Source organism: Excalfactoria chinensis, chromosome 3, assembly GCF_039878825.1.
Source record: "Excalfactoria chinensis isolate bCotChi1 chromosome 3, bCotChi1.hap2, whole genome shotgun sequence".
NCBI lineage: Eukaryota > Metazoa > Chordata > Aves > Galliformes > Phasianidae > Excalfactoria > Excalfactoria chinensis.
Window position 1 is genome coordinate 29894867 of NC_092827.1, and position 26160 is coordinate 29921026.

General features: G+C 40.6%; 1 protein-coding gene across 1 annotated transcript in view; it reads left to right on the forward strand.

Annotated features, from left to right (window-relative positions):
• Window positions 1-25037, forward strand: part of SH3BGRL2 (SH3 domain binding glutamate rich protein like 2) — a 38321-nt gene extending 13284 nt beyond the window's left edge. Inside the window, exons 2-4 of the mRNA XM_072332426.1 lie at window positions 6327-6512; window positions 22628-22708; window positions 23580-25037. Of these exons, the coding sequence (XP_072188527.1) occupies window positions 6327-6512; window positions 22628-22708; window positions 23580-23588 (276 nt within the window). The 3' untranslated portion in view covers window positions 23589-25037. The remainder of the gene's footprint in view (window positions 1-6326; window positions 6513-22627; window positions 22709-23579) is intronic.
• Window positions 25038-26160: the final 1123 nt, after the last annotated feature.

Consider the following 26160-nt stretch of genomic DNA (forward strand, 5'->3'; position numbering starts at 1 on the left):
TTTGAGTCTCACAGCATCTAGTTTCATTGGCTCTGTCACAGATTTATGTGTATGTAGATTTTCAACAGTACAGGAACACATTGCTCCTACTGTGAGAAGAAATGATAGAATCAATTATTTCATTCACATACACCGCTGATAAGTCTTGTTTCCTCAGAAGAAATCAAAAGAAGTTGACTTGAGACTGACTTGAAAGTCTTTCTCAGTTACATGCAGCTGAAAGTTGCTCTGCATGGCAGTGCTGATAGCTGGTATTTCTGTAGAACCTTCTGGTCTCTGGATGAGGAGCTACAAGATATGGCTTAGTAGCTTGTGGTAGCAGTGGTAATGGAAGGATGGTTGGACTGGATGATCTTGCAGGTCCTTTCCAACCTTGTGATTCTGTGATTTTATGATTCTCTTTTTTTTCTTCTTGGTCTTTCCCCTTTCTGCTTGGTCTCTATCTATCTCTGCTTCTCTACACTGAAATAAGGAACCCCCATGAGCTAACACTCACCTTCGATTGTTTTGAAGACTCCTTTGCGTTACTTGAACAGAGAATAAAATTTCCTTACAAAATGATTTAAATAACAAACTTTTGCCTTCAACTTTTAGTAGAAACATGTCTATACAAGGCCAGGCAGGATGTGGCTATGGGCAACCTGGTCTAGTGATTGGCAACCCTACACATAGGAGGGGGTTGAAACTAGATGATCATTGTGGTCCTTTTCAGCCCAGGCCATTCTACAATTTAAATGCATTTTATCACAGTTCCACATCTAACAATATGAAGATGAGGCTAGTAGTCTTAAAACCCAAACCTGGCTCAAACAGTAATTGCATTTTGGAAATGCTGGACTTTTGCAGAGGTAGCCTACTGTGTATTGCGCACAGGTGAAGGTGTGCAGATTGCCTGGCAAAGCAGCCTCTCAGCAGCTCCCAGGGATCTGCAGACTAATTTTACATTAAGCTGAGCAGATTGTCCTCCCAGCTTCATAAGTATTTCATATGGTATGTCCTTAATTATGTCTCTGTATGCAAGCGGCTGATTGCTGCTAGTGTAGCCCTGGGCACTGCAGGCTGCATGTGGCTGCTGCTCAGGGGCTGCTCTATTTATTTTCAGGATGAAATATTCTGGGGTCAATATTTAGGATTTTGAAATATGAATATATATAGCTTTTCTTCAGGGTGAAATGTTGTGCTCTGTGGGGGTCTGTTCTGATGAGACTCTTCTATCATGTGTAACGCAGTAGCTGCTATGGCTGTTAGCCATTTAGGTAAGTATTCCCACCAGCAAAGAATGCTGACTTACTTTTTTTTTTTCCACCTCCTCCTCCATCAAGCCAAAGTTGCTCCGCACCTTTTTCCCCAGGTATGTGGTTGAGCTCTATTTTCCTGTGCCAAGAACAATGAATTAATCATACTAATCTTTGTGTCGCAGCCCTGCCATCTCTTTGCAATAAAAATTGCCTGGGCTACTTGTGCTCTCCAGCCAGGCAGAGAGAGATGTTCAGCAGGTCAGCTGCTACATGTTGCAAATACAGTGGAACTGTGAGTATCTGCGTGTTAGTCTCAGAGTGAGACTACTTCTCAGTGCAACAGTCCCTTTGGGTATATTTTTGTGACTTAAAAAGGCAAAGGCTCCACATCTGGTATTTTCAGCTATGGCAGGGAGCTGGGTTGTGTTATTGTGTTACAAAACACTCCTTTTTCAGTTTGTATTTCAGAGACATGTTGCTTGTCATGCTTCTGCTGAGCCATATTCTTGGGGTGTGGTTTTGCTACTGATAAAGACTGAGCAGATGGTGGTATGGACCTGACTGCCTCTCTCTCTTGTCCCACTGGTTCCCACATTACCCTGCTGCAGGGGAAGATGTAGGAGCTGCAGGATAGGAGGGAGCAATATTGCACCACCTCCATGACAGCCAACAGTACTATCTGCTTAGCTGTGTCATCATGCTGCATGCTGAAGGTGCCCCTGCCCAATGCATTGCATTCCATTCTCAGCTGAGTCAGTGAGGGCACAGCATGGCTGCTGCAGCACACTGGGGTAAGGGCATGGATCAGGAGAGACTGACGGGGTTTGAGGAGAAGGGAAGGAACAGCAGGACCCACTCTGTCTTGAGATACCCAGATCTCAATGGACTTGCTTTAATTGTCAGACTTCCAAAGTGCATTTGTGGTCCCCCATCTAATTTTGCTGAATTTCTAGACCATCCTGGGCATGATTTGTGATGATAACATCCTCATTCTGTTATTCTGCTGTTAAGGGAAAAATAGGTATTTTGTTTTTACTGTATCTCACTGTTCAGGTTATCTGTGAGATGGTTAAGCAGTGACTTGAGCTCATTTAAGTTGTATGGAAAGCAGTAATCCTATGGTAGAAGAGTTTTTTCAGTCTAACAGAAAAAATATGGAAGTGACTGAACTCTGCAGGTGAGGTGAATTCTGAATTGAAACAGGCAGGGATTTTAAGCAAAGGCAAACAATGAACTTTGGGAACAATTTAAAAAACATGGTAGGTTCTCTGTCATTTACGGTTCAGGAATGGAGCTTAGAGGAAAACAATTTGCAAGAAACTTCCTACTTCTAAGAGAAATTAATTCTTGGATGCTAAAAGTCAGACTGGATAATCCCAATGGTCCCGTCTGGCCTGAGAATGCCTTTGAGACATTTCTGCAAAGCAGACTGTGGTGCAGTCTCCTGTACTTGCTTAACATCAGCACAAAGAAATAAAAGCTAGGGGAGGAGGCCTGTGTACATTAGCTGAGGTGGGCTTCCTTTGTAGACTGAGCTACTGAATTAGTGATTAACTGATTCCATCAGTTATGTATATCAGAACACGCAGATAATTACTGCTGTTTTTTAATCCACCTAAGCAAACTGTTCTCCAGTGCAGGGATAAATGGAGATGTCTTTGGGTGTTTCTTTCCTGCCTTGTGTTTGTGAACAGAAATGTAAATTGAAAGCAAGACTAAATCCATGAAAACAGTTCAGAAAACAATCATCCTGCTTAGAACACAGAAGACAGCTGCTGGATTATCATTGCAGACTGTTAGCTTAGAATTTTCTCCATCGTGATAGAGAGAGAACATCATGCAAAGGGACACTGATTTTGTTTCACAATCAATGTTGCTGCTTAATGAAAAGAGATGATAGTGCCTGTTCCTGTTTGTACTTATGGATAACATTAATTTTATGACTACAAGGGAATATAAAAGAACAAATCTATGTTGAATTTTGCCCTCTGAGATGAGGTGCATAGGATTCATATGGAAGCTGGAGTCTCATGGAATATGGAATGAAGTGTGGAGGAGTTTGAGATTTCACAGTGAGTGTTTATTTTGATGGTTTATCTTTCAGCATCTTCTGCTACTTTAAGATGTATTAAAAGCAAAATGTTTTGGTGTTAAGGCGGACTGTTGTATAAGAATACAAATGCTTTCACAAATTGTTGTATAAATAGCCATAAACTGAGGTTTTGTGATCATGGTATTTCTGATTGTATGAACACTTTTATCAGGATCCTCTAAGTTGCATCAAGCTCTGGAAAGCCAGGAAGAAGCAATGTGCAAAGCTTAGTTGTATGAAGAGGACTAAAGCACGCACCTAGACAGTTTGTTATATGAGGCTGCATTGATCTTCCCTGAGCTCTGGGCAGGAGCTCAGGTCCTCTGTGTAGGCTAGTGAGGTAGGAGGAATTACCATTGGCCTTTGGGGTGTGTTGGCCTGCTGAGGGCTTCATTCTGTTGAATGCTGGAGGCTTTTTTAGCTTGGAGTAATCACAAACAAGAACTACAGGCAGGATTGTGAGGCTGACGCATGCCTGGGGCACAGATCCAGTTGTATGGGAAGACAAAGATCCTGTGGTTTTCTTGGGGAACAATCAGCTGGCTTCTGTTGTGGCAGATACTCTGAGCATCAATCTTAAACAACAAGGCATAATTTAATAGGATTTCTAATGTAAGTATTTCTCTTGCTCCAGTTTACAAACTTCAATCAAATCACTTGGGGTAGGAGATGATGTTGCTTCTCTGCATAAAATTTTTCAAGGCATTTTGTTTCAATTTATACAGCTGGCACATCCACAGCTGATAACTCTTGCATATGTCGTGTGCAGAATTGCAAAGCCTCTGGCTCAAAAACCCCCAACAATTTATTTCCCTTCAACATCTTAATTAGTTTTATAAAAATAAAAGGGAGAGATCATGAAGTGTGTGATTGTGGGAGAATTCTTATGGTGTGAAGGGTAAAATGTGAGGGAACTGCTTAAAACTAAGCTGCAGTTCACTTTATAGTGTACTGGAAGGCAGCAGATGAAATGGTTACATATACAGCAGAATGCGGCCTGGGCATGGAGAGCTTTGCCCAAGGCTGATTTAGCCTCACAAACAGCTTATGGCAGTGATTTGCATGTCACAGTGTGCCAGGGATTGTCCCCGCTGTACAGTCAGTGCACGACCACTCTGAGAAGTGCAGGTCCAAAAGCTTTGGCTAGGGCATGCTGTTTTGCACTGGGATTTTGATGTGTCATTTGCTGGCTAGCCCAACCTGTGGAGCTGATGAATGCCATAGGGGCAGAAATCAGGTTGGTTGTAGCAGTACTTCCATTGCAAACAAATGACAGCTCCACATGTTGCCTTAGGTGTCTAATTTCTTTTTTAATAAATGCTTCATAATCACAATTAAAATAAAATAATAATAATACTTTGGTCCTCTCTTGAAGCTTTGCTTCTACGTTGACCATAGATTTCCTTATCACAGTTTTTAGGGAGGCAATAGAAGCTGTGTTTTGGTGCCAGCAGTGATGACGATGCAGTAATTTACCTGTTATTGATACAGTATTACTTTCATATGAGTTTTGGAGCTGCCTCCTGTATGAAAAAGAGATTCTTTTATGGTATGCCTAAAAACTAAAACAGCTTATGTAAGAAAGGGAGGAAAAAAAACACCAACCGAAAAAAACAAGTACAAGCCCACTTAGAAAGGCAGTAAGACTTGGTTTATTGAGATGGCTACTCTCTTTGTTCCAGTGAGCCATGATACCATCACTGTTACCTCCAAAAGCTGTGTGTTTTTGTGCTACATTTAGGTGGATGCAGTGGGCAGTGTGACAAGAGCAGCTAGCACGTGCACTTTAAAAATCCTGATTTCCAAATAGTATTTGGGTCATATGATGCCCGCAGGCATGATTCATCCACCTGGGCTTTATGCCAGTCAGCAACTGTGTGGATACAACACTCCAGGAATACTGTAAAATTATTAAAGTGCTGGTTTTTTCTTCAAATAATGCTGTTGTTTATAGCTGTAAAAACATAGCATATAGCTTCCTTCTGAAGGAAATTGTTTCATTAAGCAGACGCAGAAAATACACAATGAACTGAAGAGGATGCAGGGCAGGTTGAGACAAATGAGCACAGATAGTTTTCCTCAGCCTGCAGACTTCCTTTTCAAAGCTTGCTGTCTTGCTATCAAATCCTGTTGGAGGCAGAGATAGTTTTCACCTGATGGATCTGCTTGAAGCCCTACAAGCTGTTAAGAGCTGACCTTAGTTAGCTGCAATGAGCTAAAAACTGTTGGTGTTTTGCCTCTTTTAGGCTTCTGTATAAAGATGATAATCTCTTTGGAAGGAATAAACTCCATACCTTTAGTCTGTACCTAATGCATTTATTTATTTATTTATTTATTTATTTATTGTGATGAAATTAATTTTCAAGAGGTGAAATCATGCTTATTTTTAGACACGTGCATTATGCTGACAGATGCTTTTAATGAAAGACTCAACAAGACTTGTTCAGGGAAACATGGAGCTGCATTTTTAAAAGATATCTTGGTGTCAAGGAAAACAAACAAGCACAACCGATGGTTTTTTTTTTTCATGTGTGCCAACATATCTATCTCAGTGGTCCCCTATAGGACTGGACTCATCTCAGACTTGCCAAAGTTGCTTACCTTACATTTCTGTCTGCCTTTATGCTTCAAAAATGTCGCCCCCAGTGGTTTTGAAAACTTAACTATACCTTTTAACTTCAACTTGTTAGTCTCATACAGTTCATTTATTTATCTTTTTAAAGATTCATCTTGGGAGTAAAGGCTGAAAATTCCACAGTGGAACTGGAGAGACAGCCTGATAAAAATGGGATGAGGAGGTATAACCTTTGTCAACTTGTAGAGAAACAGCACAGAAACAGTGTTTAATGCTTAAAAACTTAAAGCTGACAAATAAAAATTCCCCTCTTTCTTCCTGAGCTCTTGACTTGCTGTCATGTGGAAGCACTCAGGTTTGTAAACATATCTGGGTTGTGGTTGACTTGCTCTGATGTGTTGGTTTTTTTTCTTTCATCTAGATAAAGAAGAGGCAACAAGATGTGGTGAGGTTTCTGGAAGCCAATCGCATAGAGTTTGAAGAAGTGGATATCACGATGTCAGAGGAGAAAAGACAGTGGATGTATAAAAACATTCCTGAGGACAGGCAGCCTGCGCAAGGCAATCCATTGCCACCACAGATATTCAGTGATGATCGGTACTGTGGAGTAAGTAGCAGTTACAGTTGTCAACGGGCAGTGTGGTTGTATACCCTAGTACCTTAGTATGCTGGAATTACAGGATCTTTGATTGGCTTGAGTTGGAAGGGACCTTAAAGATGATCTAGTTCCAACCTTGCTGCTATGGGCAAGATCGCTGACTACTAAATCAGGCACCAGAACATCTTGCCCAAGGCCCCTTCACCTGGACACAGAGCAGCTGACTACAACCCCTTTGGCTTCAACCATCCAACCAATTCTTTATCCACTTAACAGTAAACTTTCAAATGCATAATTCTCTGACTTAGAAATAAGAACATAGTGTGGGACCGCATCAAAGGCACTGTATACCCTTGGCCTTTTAAATAGGCAAAATTTGCTGTTGAGCTTCTTCAGTAGCACCTGGATTAATGCGCAACCTGTTGGTGGTAAAGTTCCTTTGTAAGACCACCAGAATCTGGTGATTTCTTGTTTTGCTACTTGAGGCTAGCAAAAAATTCAGAAGGAAATCTTTGGTACAGCAAATGAGAACACTGACTAGATTGAATCATATTGTCATTATAATTAATCTCACTCTGTGTTTCTGTTACAGTGTGCGTTTCATTTATGCCCAGAGAGCCTTTGTAGTCTGTGTTTCTAGGAAAAAACGAATGCTATTTGCTACTTGATTTGTGAAATAGTTTTATTTTTTCCCTTAGGAAAAGCAGCTTGACACTTTTTCTGCTGAAAAACTAATAATCTTGAGCACTTGTGAATCTGACAACAGATTGATGGGTGGACTTATTTCTCTGATGGTGTGAGCTGTAATAACATCTCCATCAGCTAGTGAAAGCTGAAGTAGTAACCTTGGGCTGATACATAATGAATGGCACCGTATGGATGTTTTACTTCCCCACTTAGGCTGCAGCCCTGAGTCTTAGGGGCTCTTGTAGTCTGGGAAAAGCTTCCCAGAACTTAGACTCTCCTTAGAACAAAGTGTAAAAAGATCATAGTTGTGTCCACTCTGCCTTGCTACATTCATTTGTACTTCAACTGTATGATTTGTATGTCCTTCAGGAGGCAGGTTTTAAGGTATTTACTGAGCTGTCTGGTGGGAGACAGGGAGGTTTGGTGTGTCAAACTATATACGTCAAGAAGTGATTCTGTAAGGTTCGTATGTGAATTCAACAGGAGGATGAAACCAGAACGTTTGTGTCTGGGTTGTAGTAGATGAACCAAGGTAAATGTGGATACAGTGAGATGAAGAAACATCCAAGCTGGTTCTAACTTACTCCTGTCTGACTCTACTGTAGTGCAAGTAAGCTGCTGCTGACTGATGGATCATTCAGATCTGCTGAGAACCTGTCAGCTGCACTGTGATGGCTAGCTTAATGCAGGAAGAGCACAAGAACTGATTCAGGATCCTCTGCAATAAACAAATTACACAGAATGGCAGGGGTTGGAAGGGACCTCAGGAGATCACTGAGTCCAACAACACTCCTGCTAAAGCTGGGTCCCCTACAGCAGGTCACACAGGTAGGCACCTAGATGTGTCTTAAATATCGCATGTTTGTATGGAACTTCCTATGCTCAAGTTTTAGGCCATTCCTATTGATAACACACCACTGAGAAGAGACTGGCCTCATCCATTTGCCCCCCACCTCCCTTTAGATATTTATAAACATTAACCAGATCCCCTCTCAGTCTTTTCACCAAATTGTATACGATTAGCAGCTAATTGGCTTTTTTGAAGCAAGATATTTGACATTTCTCTGCTAGATAAACAAGGCCAATGCAGGACCTCCTACCTCAGCTATTTGACTCATACCTTCCTACTTCCGGATATAAAAAGTTGTCTGAAGAAAGTTGTCTGGGACATAGATGAGATTTTTATACTCTTGTAGCAGCTCCTCACCTGTGGATATCAGCATTCATATTGTTCAGTGTGAATTTAGTGAACCTGGGTAATACAGTGTTCTAAGCAGTTGTTTCATATACATTCTGCAGCTTTGCAGATTTCTTTATAGTATGTCTTAAACAAGTCTTAGAAATTGCAGTTTGGAATTATCAAGGCAGAAGATGTCATGCAACATGCAAGATGATCTTGTTAATCTATCTGCTCAGCTGATAGCTCTTTTGGTTGAGCAGAGTTAATCCTATTACTAGATCTCATTGGCTACATGAACCCCTTCAAGTAGCAAACATACTTTGAAAAACAAATAAACAAATATACATATTTTCTGGGATGAAGGAAAAAGTATGTGCTGGATCTCCAAAGTTCATCAGTTATCCTGCTTGCTTTACTTAATGAAGTTCTCAGGTAACAGGGGAAGCAGAACATTAGGTAGGAGACAAAGGAGGTCAGTGTTAGAAAGAAGTTCATAATACCGTAGAAGTTAGATGAAACCAATGTGCATTGCACATCATGTCTCCTTTTCAGTTTCCACAGTGTGGATTTTCATTGGTTAATCTTTACATAATGAGAAACAACAGCAACAAAGTGTTGTTATATAATTTAAAAACTAAATTAAAAAATAACTACAAAAAATTCTATTAAATTGAATCTTATAATTCCTGATTTGTGTTCAGCCAGTTTCTAATCCAATACGCTCTATTAACCAACACTGTCTGTTTCTCTCCCTGCCACTTCTACAGTCTCAGCATACTACCAGGAGCTACCCATGTACTCATTCTTACTTGCACATTATCACTGACAATGCAGACTTAGAATGCAGACTGGTCAGATCCTTTGCTGTTTCCATAAAAATATGAAGGCTAGGCACAGAAAAGCAAAATATACATTTGTTCACAATTTCAAGAGAGATTCCTGAGAGTATGACGTAGGAGCCTTGAGTACTTTTACTGGAATAGGCTCCCCAGGGAGGTGGTTGAATTGCCATCCCTGGATGTGTTTAAGAGCCATTTGGATGTGGTGCTCAGGGATATGATTTAGCAGAGGGTTGTTAGAGTTAGGGTACTATGGTTAAGCTGCGGTTGGACCTGATGATCTTCAAGGTCTTTTCTAACCTGTGTAATTCTATGATTCTATGATTCTATGGCATGTTCATAGCCACACTTTATTTATTTATTTTCTGTGAAAATAAATAAAATGAATAGATAAATGAAAAACTTCATTACTGAAGTTTGTCTTCAGTGTTTCCATTTAGTTCCCCTGAAGTGCTGGTGTTGTCCATTTGAATATGGGATAGCTGGTATAGAGGGGAAAAAGGTTTGAAAAGATGACGCTCCCCCGGACAAACACACAGAACACAGGGAGAGGGATCTTTCTGACATTAGCAGACGAATTCCATGTTTTGAAGCATAAGTGAGACAGTGACGCTTTTCTGCGCTGATGTAATTGCAGATATGATCATTAATCTATCTTGTCTTTTTTCTTAATCTTCTAATATCCACTCTCCAATTTTTCCGTACAAAGCTTTGCTAATAGGATATTGAAAAAGGAACTTTTTTCAGTGTGAATCATTTCTTATTTCCTGTGAGCAAGCTCGATAAGAGCTGAGAGCCCACAATAACACAAATCATTTTACTGATAATCCAGTACTATGTCATAGCAGTGACACTATGATAATTTGCATATTTTTGTGACTTCACAATCAGTTGTTTCATCTTAGTGACATTGCTGTAACATTGTATGTCTGTGAGAGAAGTCTATATCTCAGAGACCGTACACACAAACCTCATTTAATTTACAGTGGTATAAATCTGAGATGACTACAGTTATCCTGCTATAGCTAGTATCATGGAAGGGTTAGGAAATGTCAGCGCTTGAGTGCACGCTCCTTATATACTTCGCATATGGAAAAGTAAAATTGAGGTGCTTTGGAAAAGCTATAAAAGCTGAACTTTTTTTTCCTCAGAAGGCACCATGTGGCCTTTCGGCAGCATGATTCTAGTTCTCTCCATTGCTAGAGTGTAGAATGACATTATAATTTTATATTAAACATCCCTCTCTACTATTTGTCAGATGAGTTTTTACTGGAATCCTTGTGTCCAGTAATGGAGGACAGAACAATGACTTCCTCCCCCTCCACTAGCATCTAAGAACCTACACAGATTCTTTCTCACTCACCTCCCCTTCTCCCACTGCCCTCTCCTAGCTTCCTGCCCAGGGCAAGTGAGTGTGGAATGGGAGGAACAAGAGTAAAAGAACTCATGGGCTGAGATAGAGAAAGTTTAATAGGTGAAGGAAAAGAGAAAGGATGGAGCAAAAAAACAGTAGTGCAAAGGCAATCACTCACAACTTTGAAAAGGGAATCAGTGCCAACCTGGTCTGAAAGCAATATCTTTCTTGAAAGAAAAGCACTCCTTCCCCAGTTTTACTGCTTAGTACAGTGTTGTATGGCATTCAGTATCTATTTGGGCAGTTTGGATTGTCTGTCCTAGCTGTGTATGCTCCCAACCTGCTGCCCACTCATTGTGGGAGGTAAGAAGGGGGCACAATGAGAAATGGAAAAGGCTTGGCTGCTGTGCAAACACTGTAGAGCGACAGCAAAACACTGGTGAGTTATCAATGCTATTTCAGTCACAGACCCAAAACAAAGCATCATAGTATGAAGACAACCCTATGCCAGCCAGATTATTCCTTATTCTGTACTATTTGTTGCCCATATCCAATACATTCTCAACACCCTCCTCCACCCTAGTCTTTTTATGTATGCATCATAAGTATCATTCAGTTAGTCTATGGGCCATCCCCATCAGATGTCCATTCAGTTCATTTTTGTATGACTTGGAATCCATCTGTTATGGTGGTCATTTAGGAGAGGTGTAGGGTTGGATTGTGGGGCACCAAAACTAGCTCAGGTTTGGTCACTGGCACACTTACCCATTCCTTTACAAGACTCACACACCTTGATGCCCAATAATTGATTTTCTCAGGTCATGTTCGTGGACAGCATTTCCAACTGGCTTCTTAATTTTATGCCAAGTCATAATCAGCTTCAGTGCATGCAATAATACTTAGCAATCTGGTTACATAGGGGTATTCAAGAAACTGGGAGGCCATTGTGACGTGGGTGGGAGCATCTGCCCTGGAGAAGCAGATTTCATTCTTCCTTCTTTCACAAAGAGGCTTCTGGAGTAGAGGAGAAAGAACTATTTGCCAATTGTCTCTACAAAATGGTTCCCAGAGTACTGGGATGGGAGCAGTGCAGGAGCCACATACTAGATTAGGCTGGAGGCCAATGCTTTTATCATAACTTCCCCAGGCATAGCAAAATTAAGTGATAACACAGCAAAAACTGAAAGCAGCCATTAACAACCCTTTGCATTTGATGTACAGAAAGAAAAGGAAAAAGCAATGGAGCAAGCAATGGAAAAAAACAATGCTGAGAACAGATGAGTCAGCACTGTGACCAGCAGCAGCAAGTAATAGCCTGACAAGTAACAGCTACATGAAGAGTTTTAAGTTTATTCTAGCACACTGTTATCAAGTCTTTTGCTGTCTTGAACTGTCTTGTGTCCTTGTTCAGGAGCCAAAGCAGACTTCTATGGGTTGATGTGTGAGTGCCAAGCAATAGCACACCTGCTTGCTCATCGCATATTCCAAGCAGGTCAGGGGAGAGAATAGGAAGAGCAAGAGTGAGAAGAACTTGTAGGTTAGGGGTGACAGTTTAGTAAGTGAAGGAAAGGTGGAAAAAAACCCACAAATGATGCAAACACAGTCACTCACCACATCCCAAGATCAGACCAATCTCCAGCAAGTCTCTGAGCAATGGCTGCCTTAGAGGACAACTCTCCCTGGTATTTATTGCTGAGTACGTAGTTATATGGTATAGTATATCCCTATGGCCAGCTTGGGGAGTTGTCTCAGCTGTGTCCCTTCCCAACTTCACTGCAGAGGTAGAAACAATGACTTTAATGTTATGCAAGCACTGCTGGACAATAGCCAGAACATTGGTGCGTTATCAAGGCCATACCCAAAGAAAACGAGAAATTAAAGACTGTAGTTCATTTTCTAAGTTTTCCTAGCTAAATTATTTGCTTTCAAAGTATAAGAAAAATTCTAATGCTCTGCCTCTCGTTGTATATTTCTCTAACAGCCAGATTAGTAAATTTGCATGTGACTTATTCAGATTTTTTTCTAAAGAACTGCTGATAGCATAGACTGGCACTAACAATTTGGTGTCTTAGAATCATAGAATCATGGAATTACCCAGGTTGGAAAGGACCTTGAAGATCATCAAGTCCAACCGCAACCTAACCAGTACCCTAATTCTAAAAACCTCCTGCTAAATCATATCCCTGAGCACTACATCCAAATGGCTCTTAAACACATCCAGGGATGGTGAGTCAACCACCTCCCTGGGGAGCCTATTTCAGTACCTAACTACCCTTTCTGTAAAGAAGTTCTTTCTAATATCCAACCTAAACTTGCCCTGGTACAACTTGAGGCCATTTCCCCTTGTCCTGTCATTTGTCACCAGTGAGAAGAGACCTGCCCCACTCTCACTGTAAGAACCTTTCAGGTACTGGAAGAGGGTGATAAGGTCTCCCCTCAGCCTCCTCTTCCCTAGACTAAACTGCCCCAGCTTCCTTAGCCTCTCCTTGTAGGGCTGATTCTCCAAGCCCTTCACGAGCCTCATTTCCCTTCTCTGGACCTGCTCCAGTACCTTCCTCCTCCACTCTTGAAGGATAAAAACACTATTTAAAAAATGAATGGATAAGTAATTACCCTGCTTAGTGCTATCTTTCTTCTACAGACACAGGAAAGTCCAGACGGATGGAGAGGTCATTGCAGAACTGGTACATTTGGGGCAAAGTCACAGGGGGGACTATAATATGATGTCAATAAATGAAATGCCTTAATTTTGGGTATGTAGCTTCTGAAGTGAAATTTGTAGATCCTGAGCAGGACTTTAGCTTATTTGCCTGGTTGGTGAGGAGCCACAGCTACACAAATCCAACCAGGATCAGCAGCAGCCAGAACACTGGGCGTGGAGGGTTCTTAAAGTTGCAAGCAAGACAGACTGAAAAAGTGGTGTCTGAATGTCCTGTGTGTCACACCTCCCTCTTCTGTTCTCTGATATCTCCACAATTGAATTCGCAACCTGCTTAGGCAGGCTAGAAGAGAATCCTGGATCTGTACAGGAGATTAGAAATCACCCTTTCCCAGTGAAGCTGCACTCTGATTTTAACCTTATAAAGGTTCAAGATAGTTTTCTATGCAGAAAATCTGCCACTGATGTGAAACAGTCTGAAATTTAGGCTAATCAAACTTAAAAATAAATACGTTTCCAGGTAGGAGTTAAAGAGAAAATATTTACTAAGCAGACTGACTCTTCTTTCTCTTTTCTTTTTTCTTCCTCTTGGAAGCTGTCCAGATGGTTTAGAGTGTTAGGGTAAGCACTGATAGACCGTCTAGTGGGCACAGCAATAGAGGCAGAGATATTTGATATTTATTGTCCTTCCCTGAAATGCAATATGTGACTATCAACTCCATCAAAACAGTGAGGGCCTATAAACAAGAAAGAAATAAAATAGGCTGCTGAAAGGGGGACAGTGTTCTCAAGAAACTATTCAGTGTGCAGGCAAATACTGTTGCAGTGATTTCTTTGTACTGTTAAATTTCTGTCTTTTTCTTTTTACGATGCTCTTTTTTATGTGTTTAAAATGACGAACTGGTAACTACTCTCTAATAAGAGAAAAATAGAGGATTTGAGAAAACTGGCTGGATATCATTCCAGAGTTTCTACCCTGGTCTGTCACTGTGGAATTTGTTATGCAGAGCTTGAATGCTGTTTCTTTGGATCCTCAAGCAAAGTGACATAATGCCCTTCCAGCATGACTGCTGTAGGGTTTTCAGTTCAGGTGCCAGGGCAGTTGTAAGCCTAATGTGGTATCTGGCAAGGCTACATACGGTTCCTTACACCCTTGCATGGAGCTTATCCAACTCAGTAACTGTGGTCCAGTTTACCCTTCAGAAGAGTGATACTCTAGATAAAAGTTCAAGTGAACTGCTCAGAGATCATATAATGTCTGAAATTTTCTTTACTGTAGTGGAGTAGTAAATTTCTGCTGAGCACTGCAGTTTTAGCCTGAACTTTCTGCTTTCTAAATATTATGTATAGCTGTTTCATGGTAAAGTAGCAGGTATGTTCCTGTGAATTATCCCACCATATAAAGGTAATAGCTGTCAAAGACTTGATACATTTTGGAGATGGATAGGAAAAGTAATTCACTACACCGTTATACCACCACTTGTAATCATGCTAATGTAATAAATAAAATTATAAGAAACACTTTGAAAGCAGTTGTAGTCCATTTATAAGTAAACATTACATAAATTCATTGCAGTCCCATTATAATTTTGGTGACTTTCTTGTTTCTTTAATACCTTGCCATTTCTGTTCTTCCAAAGACCAAAGAAAACAAAGAAAAGGCTGAAAGATGTTTCTGACAGTCTCATTCCCAAAAGAAACAAATGGAAGAGGGGAATCTATTATTTTTCTTTCAGTGCTCTGAGATGTCACCTGATCTCAGTACAGATAAAATGTTCTAAGAGGAAAATCAACAGATATAGTTGGCATGTCCATTGTAAAGTTATAGGTGCCTTAAAACATGTCCAACTTGAAATATGTGCATGCAGAGTTCCTGTGTGGGATGGTTAATTTATGTCTTTTAGTCGTGGTTTCTTGTGAGAGGGTGACTACTACAGTTCACTCGCTGGTGTTTCAGCCTCTCTCTCCTTTCAAACTCCTGTCATTGTCAGATTGGATAGTATTCAGATTGTCCAAACAGCTTAACAACATGATGAATCACAGAATCATTAAGGTTGGAAAAGACCTCTAAGGTCATTTAGTCTGATTGTCCACTTGCCAATATTGCCTACTATCCCATATTCCTTAGTATCCCATCTACACATTTCTTGAACACCAACACTTCCCTGTCCAGCCCATTCCATTACCTGACCACTCTTTCAGAGAAGTATTTCTTGATATCCAGCTTGAACTTCCCCTGGTGCAACTTGAAGTCAACCACCACCTAGCCACAACCTCCCTTTGGGAAGTTGCAGAGGGCAATAAGGCCTCCTCTGAGCCTCCTCTTCTCCAGACTAAACAATCCCAGTTCCCTCAGCCACTCCTCATAAAACTTGTGCTCCAGTCCCTTCACTATCTTCATTACTCTTCTCTGGACCCACTGCAGGGCCTGAATGTCTTTCTTGTAGTAAGGGGCCCAAAACATGTTATAGCTTCTCTAAAGCTGTGGACAGAGGGATGATCGCTTCCCTTTTCCTGCTGGCAACACTATTTCTGATACAAGCTAGGATGCCATTGGCCTTCTTGGCCACCCGGGTACACTGCTGGTTCATGTTCAGCCAAGCATAGATCCCCAGGTCCTTATTCTCTACACAGTCTTCCAACCATTTTACCCCAAGCCTGTAGTGTTGCCTGGGGTTGTTGTGGCCAAAGTGCAGGACCCGGTACTAGATCTTGTTGAATTTCATGCCGTTGGCTTTGGCCCAGTAGTCAAGCCTGTCCAGGTCTTTCTGTAGGGCCTTCCTACCCTCAGACAGATCAACACTTCCTCCCAGATTGGTGTCATCTGCAAACATACTGAGGATGCACTCGACCCCTCATCCAGGTCATTAATAAAGACATTAAATAGGTCTGGCCCCGATACCAACCCCTGCAGTATGCTACTTGTGACTGATTGCCAGCTGTAGTTAACTCCATTCATCACCAGCCCCTGGGATCAGCACTCCAGCTAGTTCTTTACCCAGCAAAGAGTCTACTTGTCCACAAGCCACAAGCAGCCAACTTCTGCAGTAGAATACCATGACAGAGTCAAAGGTTTGGCTGAAGTCTAGGTAGACTACATTAATGGCCTTCCCTTCATCAACCAGTTGGATCACATGATCATAGAAGGATACGAGACTGGTCAAGCAGGACCTGCCTTTCATGAACCTGTTCTGTCCAGGCCTGATCACTCAACTGTCCTGCTCATGCTATGTGGTCTCACTTAAGATTATCTGTAAAGGAGCTGGAAAAAAAATTAGCTAGAAGGTGCACAAAAGTGGCATGCCTGTTGTCATCCATATTTCTTGGATGCACACTCAAATATTACCTGCCCAGGTGGACATTCTGACACCTTGATATCTTAATTTTGAGAAGCCCTTCTGCACTTGGACTCGCTGTGCAGAGGTGAGGGACGTTAGTTCCTGGGTATTTGATGACTGTGTATCCTTTTGTGGTTGTTGAATGAATGGCAAACATAACAACAGCCTGACTTTAGCATGTAACTGTCCAAATAATAGAGCTGTAGCCGACATGGGCCTCCTTTTTATAAAAGCCTTTGTTTTTGGAAGCCTACAACTGGAGAGATTACTGAAATAAGTATTTAGCTCACGGGAGAGGACTAACAAATTACTTTGCAGAATCAGTTATATAAGCTCTTCAAAAATCCTGTCCAGAGATCTTATGAGAAAGTTAGCTAATGGAAAACTAATGTTTAGACTGTACTGTGTGTAATTTTTCTTATTTTCTTATTTTTGTTTATTTATATTTATAATACTGGGAATACATGTGCACATATGTTCATTCTCCTAGGAGAGCTGTGCTGACTAAGGCTTTCTATTGTAATCCTAATCAGATCAGTGAATGAATGTCATCTGTCCCAGAGAACTGAGCTGCCCTTTTTAGGAAGGATGCTAACAGCTTGTTCTCAATGGCCCACAGTATTCACTTGGTCAGTAGCAGAGCGCTCATTCAATGCATTTAAATTATGAATTGTCCATTATTTCTTGTAAGAGTACCTTGCCTCTTTTATAAGAATAGAAAAGTCATGGTCATATATAGAAGAACTGATTGCTAAAGAGAAACAAGTTAAAAAAGCTTGGCAATAGAGATCTCTTTATATGCTGTCCAATGAATGATTACATTTAAAAAAAATCTGCTTCAAAAAGCAAAGCAGGCTACATTTGGGTAGGCTGCTTGTTTTTCTACTTCTTTGTGTGGTGAACACCTGGTAAACAATAAGAATCCATCTGAAATGTTTAACAAGTTCCCCCTTTCTCTTCTTACAAATTTAAAGCAAAGGTGAACAGAACCAAGTTGCTCCTTTAAAAGAACTTACTGGAAACAATTTTATTCACTGTCTGTGAAACTGCAGTTGGTAAAATGTTCTCTATTCTCAGTTGCATTAACGTATAGACAGTATCTGTGTAATTGCTGACTGGTAGATGAATTTGCTTTGTGCTAATGTTTTACTTTGGCCCAATGCCATCACTCTTTTGTTATTGTCCTTGAAGGACAATTATTTACGCTGATCTACAGTACCATCAATTTTTACTCTGTTGTGCAGCAAATATTTTCTAGTAGCAATGATAGTGTTATTTAAACAAGTCTCAGTCTACCTGCTTAACAAACAGTCAGCCACATTGCTTATGGCAGTGTCTGTAATCACATCATTGAAATTACCTGGTCTCATAGCAATAGGAATACAGCACACATAAGGAGTCTGTATCATAGGCAAGATGCATCTGCTCCTGCAGCCAGGAACAACTTGGTAGTTGCTGCTGACAGAGCAAGAGCTGCCCTGTAAGTAGAACTTCTATAGAGCAGAGAATTCCTGAGGACCAGCAGCTTTCCTACCAGGATAAGTTGGCATAAAACCCACATAAATGCCAGGAAGTTGTAAGGCATTTTTATTGTAATAAAGCATCAAATCCCAATTGCCAGAATTCCTGTCCACCAGGTCAAAAACGAAGCAGCTCTTGCTTTGTGGTGGCATTTGGGTAGTGAATGTAAATTAACAGCTGAGGCAACTTTGCTTTTGAAGATCTTTTCAGCCACAGTCTGCCTCTATCCTGGTTTGGAGTCACTCAACAGGAGCAGGGAAAGCAAAGATGAGCTGTAAGCTACAGTCATGAAAGGCCAGCAAGGTCTTGCGGTGCTCTGAAGGTGAGCAGCTGAAACTTAAGTGATTTTAGCTTTGTTTATTTTCAACAAAGTGAGAGCTCATTATGTCAGCTAATTTGTCCTCCAGTAGCTCTTCCAGCATCTTTACTGCTATAACTGCCCTGGTGGTAAAACAGAGGGGCTGTATCTTGGTCAGACTATGTAGTGATCAAGCTGTTGCTTCCTTTGCAGGTGAGAAGCCAAATCTGAAACAGTCATGTGGCTGGTATCTTGTTAAGAAGCATTTTCTGCCTTGAAATACCCTTTTACAAACCTCATTTGTTGTCCCATCACTTCTCTATCCCCTCAGACCACCCAGAGATATATTTTTTATCCTGTCTAGTGCTCCTTATTGTCTGTAACCTTTCATACCCTCATCTTCATGATTTATCACTGATATTTTTGTGTCTTTTCAACTTTTCCAGAGGAATTGTGCATCTCTGTCATTGATTATTCATGTCCTCTGTCCCCTTTGTTTTATTTGCTACTAATTTTGCCATGGTTTTATATGTTAATAAAGTGTAATTAGCAGCTGTGGGAAGCACAAGGATTGTAGTAAGTAATACAGTCACATTTCTGTCTGTGCACATAGCTGCCTTTTGCAGTGGGGCCATGAGTGCAAGTTTGCCACATCTGTGCGTGTTTCAGTTTATCAGCTGATTTCTGAGTGCCTCCAGGGCATGGGTGTACCACGGTCAAGACAGCCTGTGGGCTTGATGGTGAGGATATGGAAGTAACCTGCTACTGGTAGTGAAGCCCAGTGCCAAGCAGGGAGCCTGTAGGAGACAATGTGTCCCATGGAGTTTTTTCAGGGGGAACCCCTTAGATTGCAAATGTGTTGGGCTCCTGCATGACCTTGGCACCGTTTTCCTTTCTCAGCCTCAGTCGTGGTCTTTCTATTTTGCACAAATATCCACAGACCTTCTCCTTATAAACGTCAAGTGAAAGGTGGGGTGTTTAGAATATGTTATCTTTCATATATAACCAGGAAAGCCAGAGATATTTACTTTGAACTCCTGCCACATACAGGAGTAAAGCTAAACTGATGAGTCCTTGTGACTGTAGTATTTGAGATCATGTTTCTCAAAAATCACTTAAGAAACTACCTTACCAAAGTGATTTCTGTCAAATTTTATAGAGCTATTATGCATTTTTATATAACATTTTTTTCAAAGTATTTTGAGGTAATATATTTTCATTGCAGACATTAATAAGGAAACTCCTGTTTGAAATTTTACTGCTGCTTTATTTGGAAGTGTGGTGCTTTTTTCTTTCTAACCCCCAGTAAAGCACAGAAGTGTCGATAGCATTATAGTGAGCTTTGTAATGCAGATATTTCAAAACATGGGAGATATTTCTTCCAGCTGATCACCTTTTGGTTGTTCAATGATCTGCTCATTTTAAAACAAATGAATGCATCGGGTTTTGTGCTCTTGCAATCATACCCTTAGTTCAGCTCATTAGTTAATCTTCGGGGTCCTTTCAGAGAGTGAATCCAGATTTCATAATCAGCAAAAATGTGGGATAAATGTAAGTGTTCTTCTAGAAGAAAGGATTGATAATTAGCACTTGCAGAAAGCTTTTGATGGTTGGTTTCTGAGGGTTAATGTTCATAGATACTGGTGCAAGAGCCAGTCACAAAGTCACTGTCGGAGCGAGGAATGTGGCTCTGATCCTTGTGATTATTAATCCTAGGCTGTGACTATTTGCACACCCAGATTTTCTTCCACATTTCTTATGAAAACATGAAAAGAACATGGTCTTAGAGTGGTGATGGATTTAAAGCTAATTGAAACATCAGGATTAGGGAAAATAAATGGCTTGAAAATGGTGATGCAAGATGATGACTCAACTGAACAGTCTTCTCTTGGACACTGGTGAGGTAAACAGGGCACTAGGGGCTCATGAAAACTGTCTGTACTCTTGAAAGGAAGGAAAACTCCTGGTGGGTGGTGAAAATGATGTTTGCCTTCGGCCACGCAGCTGCAGAAATGCTTGCAGTAGCTGCCTGCCTGCAGGTTGATTGCTTACGGTCTACAGGTTTATAAAGAGTAACGTAAGCCAATTTAAATCTGCCCAAACACCAAAAGGATGCCTTTATTTTTCTCTCTGTGGGTCGTACTCATCCACTGCTTTCCTACCTTTGGCTCCAGAAACAGTGTGACACATGTGAGGATAAACCCAAGGTGAAAATAAAGGCTAGTTCTCAGTTCAGATGCTATCTTCGCATGTTTTTGCTTATGCAGCTCATGTTCCTCATGGCTTTTCATCTGCTTTAGCAGAGCCAGGCTAGATCCTTTTCAGATTTAACAGCATCCGTGTAATTTTCTGTTTTTATTCTTAGTGGTCAAGGGTTTAATTGATCATCTTTTGGCAGAGCTTCAGTATTGCTTATTACTCATCTAGGTATATAATGATTACATCGCTCTCTTTTTATCCGTGGCATTGTTGGGTTTGCTTCCAGTAACGTTTCAGCTGATGCGATGGCCTAGTTGTGAGATCTGTCAAATTTATCTGGATTTACTTTGTGCCTATTAATTTTAGTTATATGTTAAATCAGAAATTAGCATCAGCTCATCACCTCAAGGATTTTTCATTGATAGACATGTATCTGTTTCCTCTATTTAATTGTATGTTTAATGTCAAAGTTGGGTAGAACAGACTGTCCGTAAAAGTAACGAAGAAGGGACTTATTACTGTCTTGAATATCTCCATATGTTAGCATTTTAAAATGTAACGGTAATAGTTCTGTGCTCAAATGATAAGCAGCATCTGTCTGCAAGGTCTATTTTCCAATCCATGATGCTAATCAATGCAGGAGACTGTACCTTCCTATGCTCTGGCATGGCTTTATTCCTTCAAGCATTTGGCAGTGAAAGCAAATAAACTTAGCATTTCTCACAGGGCCAAGTAAGTAGGTGATATTCACTTAGGAGCTGAGAAGGCAAAATGCAGACATGAGTTACTGTAGGGTAGGCTTTAGTAAACTTTGGTTGGAAGATAGAAGGTTCCTAATCTTACACACCGTTATGGCCTTCCACCAACAGCCAGGTCAAAGAATGATTTCTGCTTTTCAACTAGAGCTTCTTTTGCTTAACTTACATGTTCCCTGTGGGTGGTTTGTGAGTTTACAGCTTTAGGAGGAGGCAGAAGAAGTGGAGGGAAACAAGTGGGTAAAGCAGATATTACTGGGCAAAAAATGAGGTTGAATTTCAGGGAAAGCAGCACCTGTAACTGTTACAGTGAGAAATCAGTCTCAAAAACTAACAAGATCAGAGGATAAGGAGCGCTATCTTTTGAGGTCATAAGCATTGCAAACCACCATCACACAGATGGCTAGTATGTGGAGGTCCAGAGACTACCTGCTACTATTCTGTATTGAAAGTGTATGTGTGTACAGTCAATATTTAAAGGGATTTCTCTTACTGAATGCTTTTAAGTGTAATGACTGGTTTTAGATATTTAGAGATAGCTGCTATATAACGATGAGCACATAGCTGGAATTTCCCAACACTTACGTAGTATTTTACATGTCATAAACAGTTAAGTAGGGATTAATATTTCCACTTTACAGTAATGTGGGGGAGGAGAGGAATCTGAACTGGGTGCTTTTATTGTTTGCCAGTGGCCATAGAGGAAGTCTTTACTAAACTGCTAAGAGAACCTGAAACTTCCTGGCTTCTTGCTATTTTCCAAAACAGTTCACTAAGTTGTGCTTTGTTCTTCACTGTTTCTCTTAAAAACTGAAGTCTTTCAGCTTATCTGATGATAGAAGAGTAGTAGTTTTACAAGAGTGGTAGTGAAGTCTGTTCCACCGTAGAAGAAGTGAGGAGGTCAGCTGGAGGTTTCCATGCTTGTATTTTGTTTGCCGAAATGCAAGTTGGAAACCTCATCAGGAGCTTGTTTGCATTGTTGGGCACCTAACTACTTTAAAATATATCCGCAATGGATTTCTTGTTCATGCTTATATTTCTCTATCAAATAAAGTAGTGAAAGGTGTTTCAGTTAGAGAACGTATGCGTTTGTTTCATTTCTTTTGGAGTTGGCATCATCATTACCTTAAAGAATAAGTTTGCATAGGTGAAAATGGGTAAGTATCAGTATTTTTTTGAGTGTTATTACATATCATCCTTTGCTCTGATACAGAGTATGGGAATATCAAGCAGGAACACATGAATACAGATGTTGACTCTCTTTTTTTTCTCTCTTTTTCTTTTTTTCTTCTAGGATTATGATGGCTTTTTTGAATCGAAGGAGAGCAACACAGTCTTCTCCTTTCTTGGACTGAAACCTAGTTTGGCATCGAAGGTCAGTATAATATGGCAGACTTTTCAAGGAATTCTTGAAATATTGAGACTGAACTTTCCTTAAACTGAATGAATTTTGCATCTAGATGCACAGCTACCATGGTGGCTATTCATGTCAGTGAGGTAACTGAAATAGTCACAATGAAAGGTAAAGCAATTAAAATAAAAAATAAGCATACATATATGAGGTAATTTGAATCCACACATAAATGAAGTTTGAGAAGTATATTTTTGTGTCGCATTATCAATGTAAATTGAAAGCAACTGGCTTTTTTAGCTAGTATAATAAATGAAATTTTATTTCCACCTAAAAGCCTGAATGATACTTTCAAATGGCTTTATAGAGTGCCTTTGGGCATTAGATTAGAAACATAGGAGAGGATTTTCTTCCCTTTGCTGCTGTAATGTAGCTGTGGTTGGTAGCAGTGCTGCTTCAGGCCTGGATGGTAGCTCTTGGGTATGTACAGAGTTACACTTTTGTTGGGAGTTTATTTCTGGACTGCCTGGAGGAGAGGAGTAGGAGGGAACTTCATCAGAGAACTACAAAAGCAGGTTATTTTGGCAGCCTGCCTTGCTTTGGATCTTGAAGAATTAGTCCTAGGAAAAAGATGTTCTACTGCAATCAGAAATAGCAGCTTGTATGCAGTTATATTCCTGGGAAGGAGCCTGCTATAAACCTGGAGGACTGTCATTACTAGCTTGGCTAGAACACTCTATCAGTCTGGTATTGTTTCAGAGGGATGTCCCCTTAGCTGTTCTGTGTACCAGGGGTAGGAACATCCTATCTGTGAGAGTCACAGACTCAGAAAATGAGTATGTATTCATAGCATTAATTATCTCTTTTTTCCCCCCCTCTCTTTTCTTTTAAATAGGAGTCATAACCCTAGAAAACCTCTCTGAAGTATCAACAACTGCATCTTCTGGATGAATGACCCCGTTCTTTAGCACATGACAGCTTCACTTATGGATCACTGTGATAGAGCAAACATGCATCCTTAGTAGTAGTCTGCTTGCTGTAAGACGGTGCTCTCCCATCAATGTGGAGTTAATAAGATGTGTGTGAAATAGGATTAAGGCTGGGCTACGCATCTTCCTTTTTAAAAATACTCATTGATAGTATCACTTTTATCTTCAGATTGCTTTTGCAGCTAGCACTGATATTCTAATAGACACATGGGTTTAAAGGTAAGAAATGGAAGTGCAGGGCTTCTGTCATGAATAAATTCATACAGACAGGTTCCTTATGTTTTTAATTCTACCAACTACTGTTTTTGAGATCACCTCATCAGCACAGCTAAAATGCTGGTGGTTATTAGAATGTTTGTGCTAACTACTATCCAGAAACTAAAAACTGTTGGTCTTAACATCTTAAGATCTCAGTTCAAGCCAAGAACTGCTGTATTTTTATTCTACATTTATTTATTGTTATGTTTATGCTAGATCATTTTTATTGTAAGAAACATGAGTTGCTAACATTTGTTATGGAAACTTGATTTTCCTCATGATACCGGTTCTTTAAAAGCAGTTGTTATCATGAATGGGGTGCCAAAGTAAAATATTTTGACATGGGAAATGAAAGTGAAATGCATGTGAAATCATGAGGCGAAACTGTACTGGTTAGTTCAAAAGAACAGGTCTCATAGCAAAAGATGACATGTTAACTCTTCTCTGAGAAAGATTTAACACCCAAAATTGGAGCTCTATAGTTGAACTGTCTAAAAATGAAATTTTGCCAAAACTTTGAGTTGACCTGTAATCAAACACAGCTCCACCATTAGCCACATAAGGGTCAAAGAGGTACTTTTAGAGAGAGCACTCAGTCCCCTATATTGGTAAACACTATGCCATTGTCTGACAGCATACCTAACCTGCCCAGCTGGTGTCCTTCTTATGTCCCCACTAATGGAAATGTGGAGGTGCCTCAAAGACAGTGAGAAAGCTGAGCATGTACTTTGCTGGACAAGGCCATGACAGTCAGCTCAACTGAGGAACAGGAGCCAGGTGGAGATTGTTTCAGTAGAACTGTACTGACAAACATAGTAGATGCAAGGCCTATGACTTGCCAATAACCATCACAAAACATGTTCTGGAAAGAAGTCAAATTGCTTTCTGTGTTTTGAATCAAGTCTGGCTGTTAAAATAAGAGCTATGTTGTAAACTGTCTGATTCTCAAGTGACTTCATAATGACTGGATAGTGCTACTCAAATACACATCCGCATGTCTTTGCATAAATGAAGGACAACAAATCATGTAGGAAAGCCTTTCTGCAACCACAGAATCTCTGAAGCCCAGTTTCTTCTAAAAGGTGTTGGAAATGAACCCTGTCTGTGTAGCAAATCTCATGCTGTATTAAAGTCAATAACCATGCCATCCTATATGAGTTAGTTGGAAAGGACAACTAGCAATCATCTGATCCAGCTTTCTATAAACCAGGACTAACACCAACACTAGCTCAGGTCAGATGTGGGTTTGTTTAGCAGTGTAAAAAAGATCCACAGATGGAGATCTCATAACCCTGTATTTAACCAATGCTGATGCTGCAGTAATCTCCTAGCATCCAGCCTGTGTTCCCAGGTAGTAACTTGCAGCTATTCCTTTGCTTCCCTTTCCAGCTCTCACAGGAAGAGTTTGGCACTGCTTTTTTGTTCCCCCAAGGTTGTTATAGGATACCATTAGATCACCTCTTAGTCTCCTTGCTAGACTAAACAAACACAGCTTTGTTAATCTCTCCTCATAGACTGTGCTTCAGGTCCCTGGCTGCTTTGGTTTGATGGAGGGCTACTCTCTCCAGTTTCTTCAGCTGGAGAAAAAGTGGATAAAATGTTTTAGAAGTAGCACTCATCAGTACCAAGTAGTGCATTGCTGGCTTATGCCCAACCTGACTTTCACCAAATCCTCCAGTCTCTTTCAGTGGATGTATCAGTCAGATGTTCCCAGCCTGTGCTGATGCCTCTCCACCAGGGACAGAACTTTACTTTTGTCCTTTTCAAAATTCAGGAGGTTTCTGTTAGCCCAGTCTTCATGGTTACTGAGATCCCCCTGGACTGAAGCTCTGCCAGCTGTTAACAGCCTCTGAAGTTCTATGTTGTTCTCAGTTTTACTGAGGATACACACCAGATATTTCTCCAATATCTCCCTGCCAAAGATGCTGACTGATAGAACTTTAGCCTCTCGGGTTTTGGACAAGAGCCTACTGAAGACTATAGAGGTATGACCTGAACAATGTTCATGACTACCAGTTAAAGAACAGGTTACTTTCCTTTTGGTGTTGTCTCAGCTACAAGCTGCTTACAGCTGTGTGACTTTTCCCTTTAGCACAAAGGCAAGAAAGCTTTATAAAAGGAGACGTTAAGCTTTAAAATGATATCCATCCATAAATCTTTGGACCCCCCTCTGGTCCCTCTTTGGACCCTTGGGTGCCTCCTCAGCTCAGCTGGAGGGGCTAGATGGAG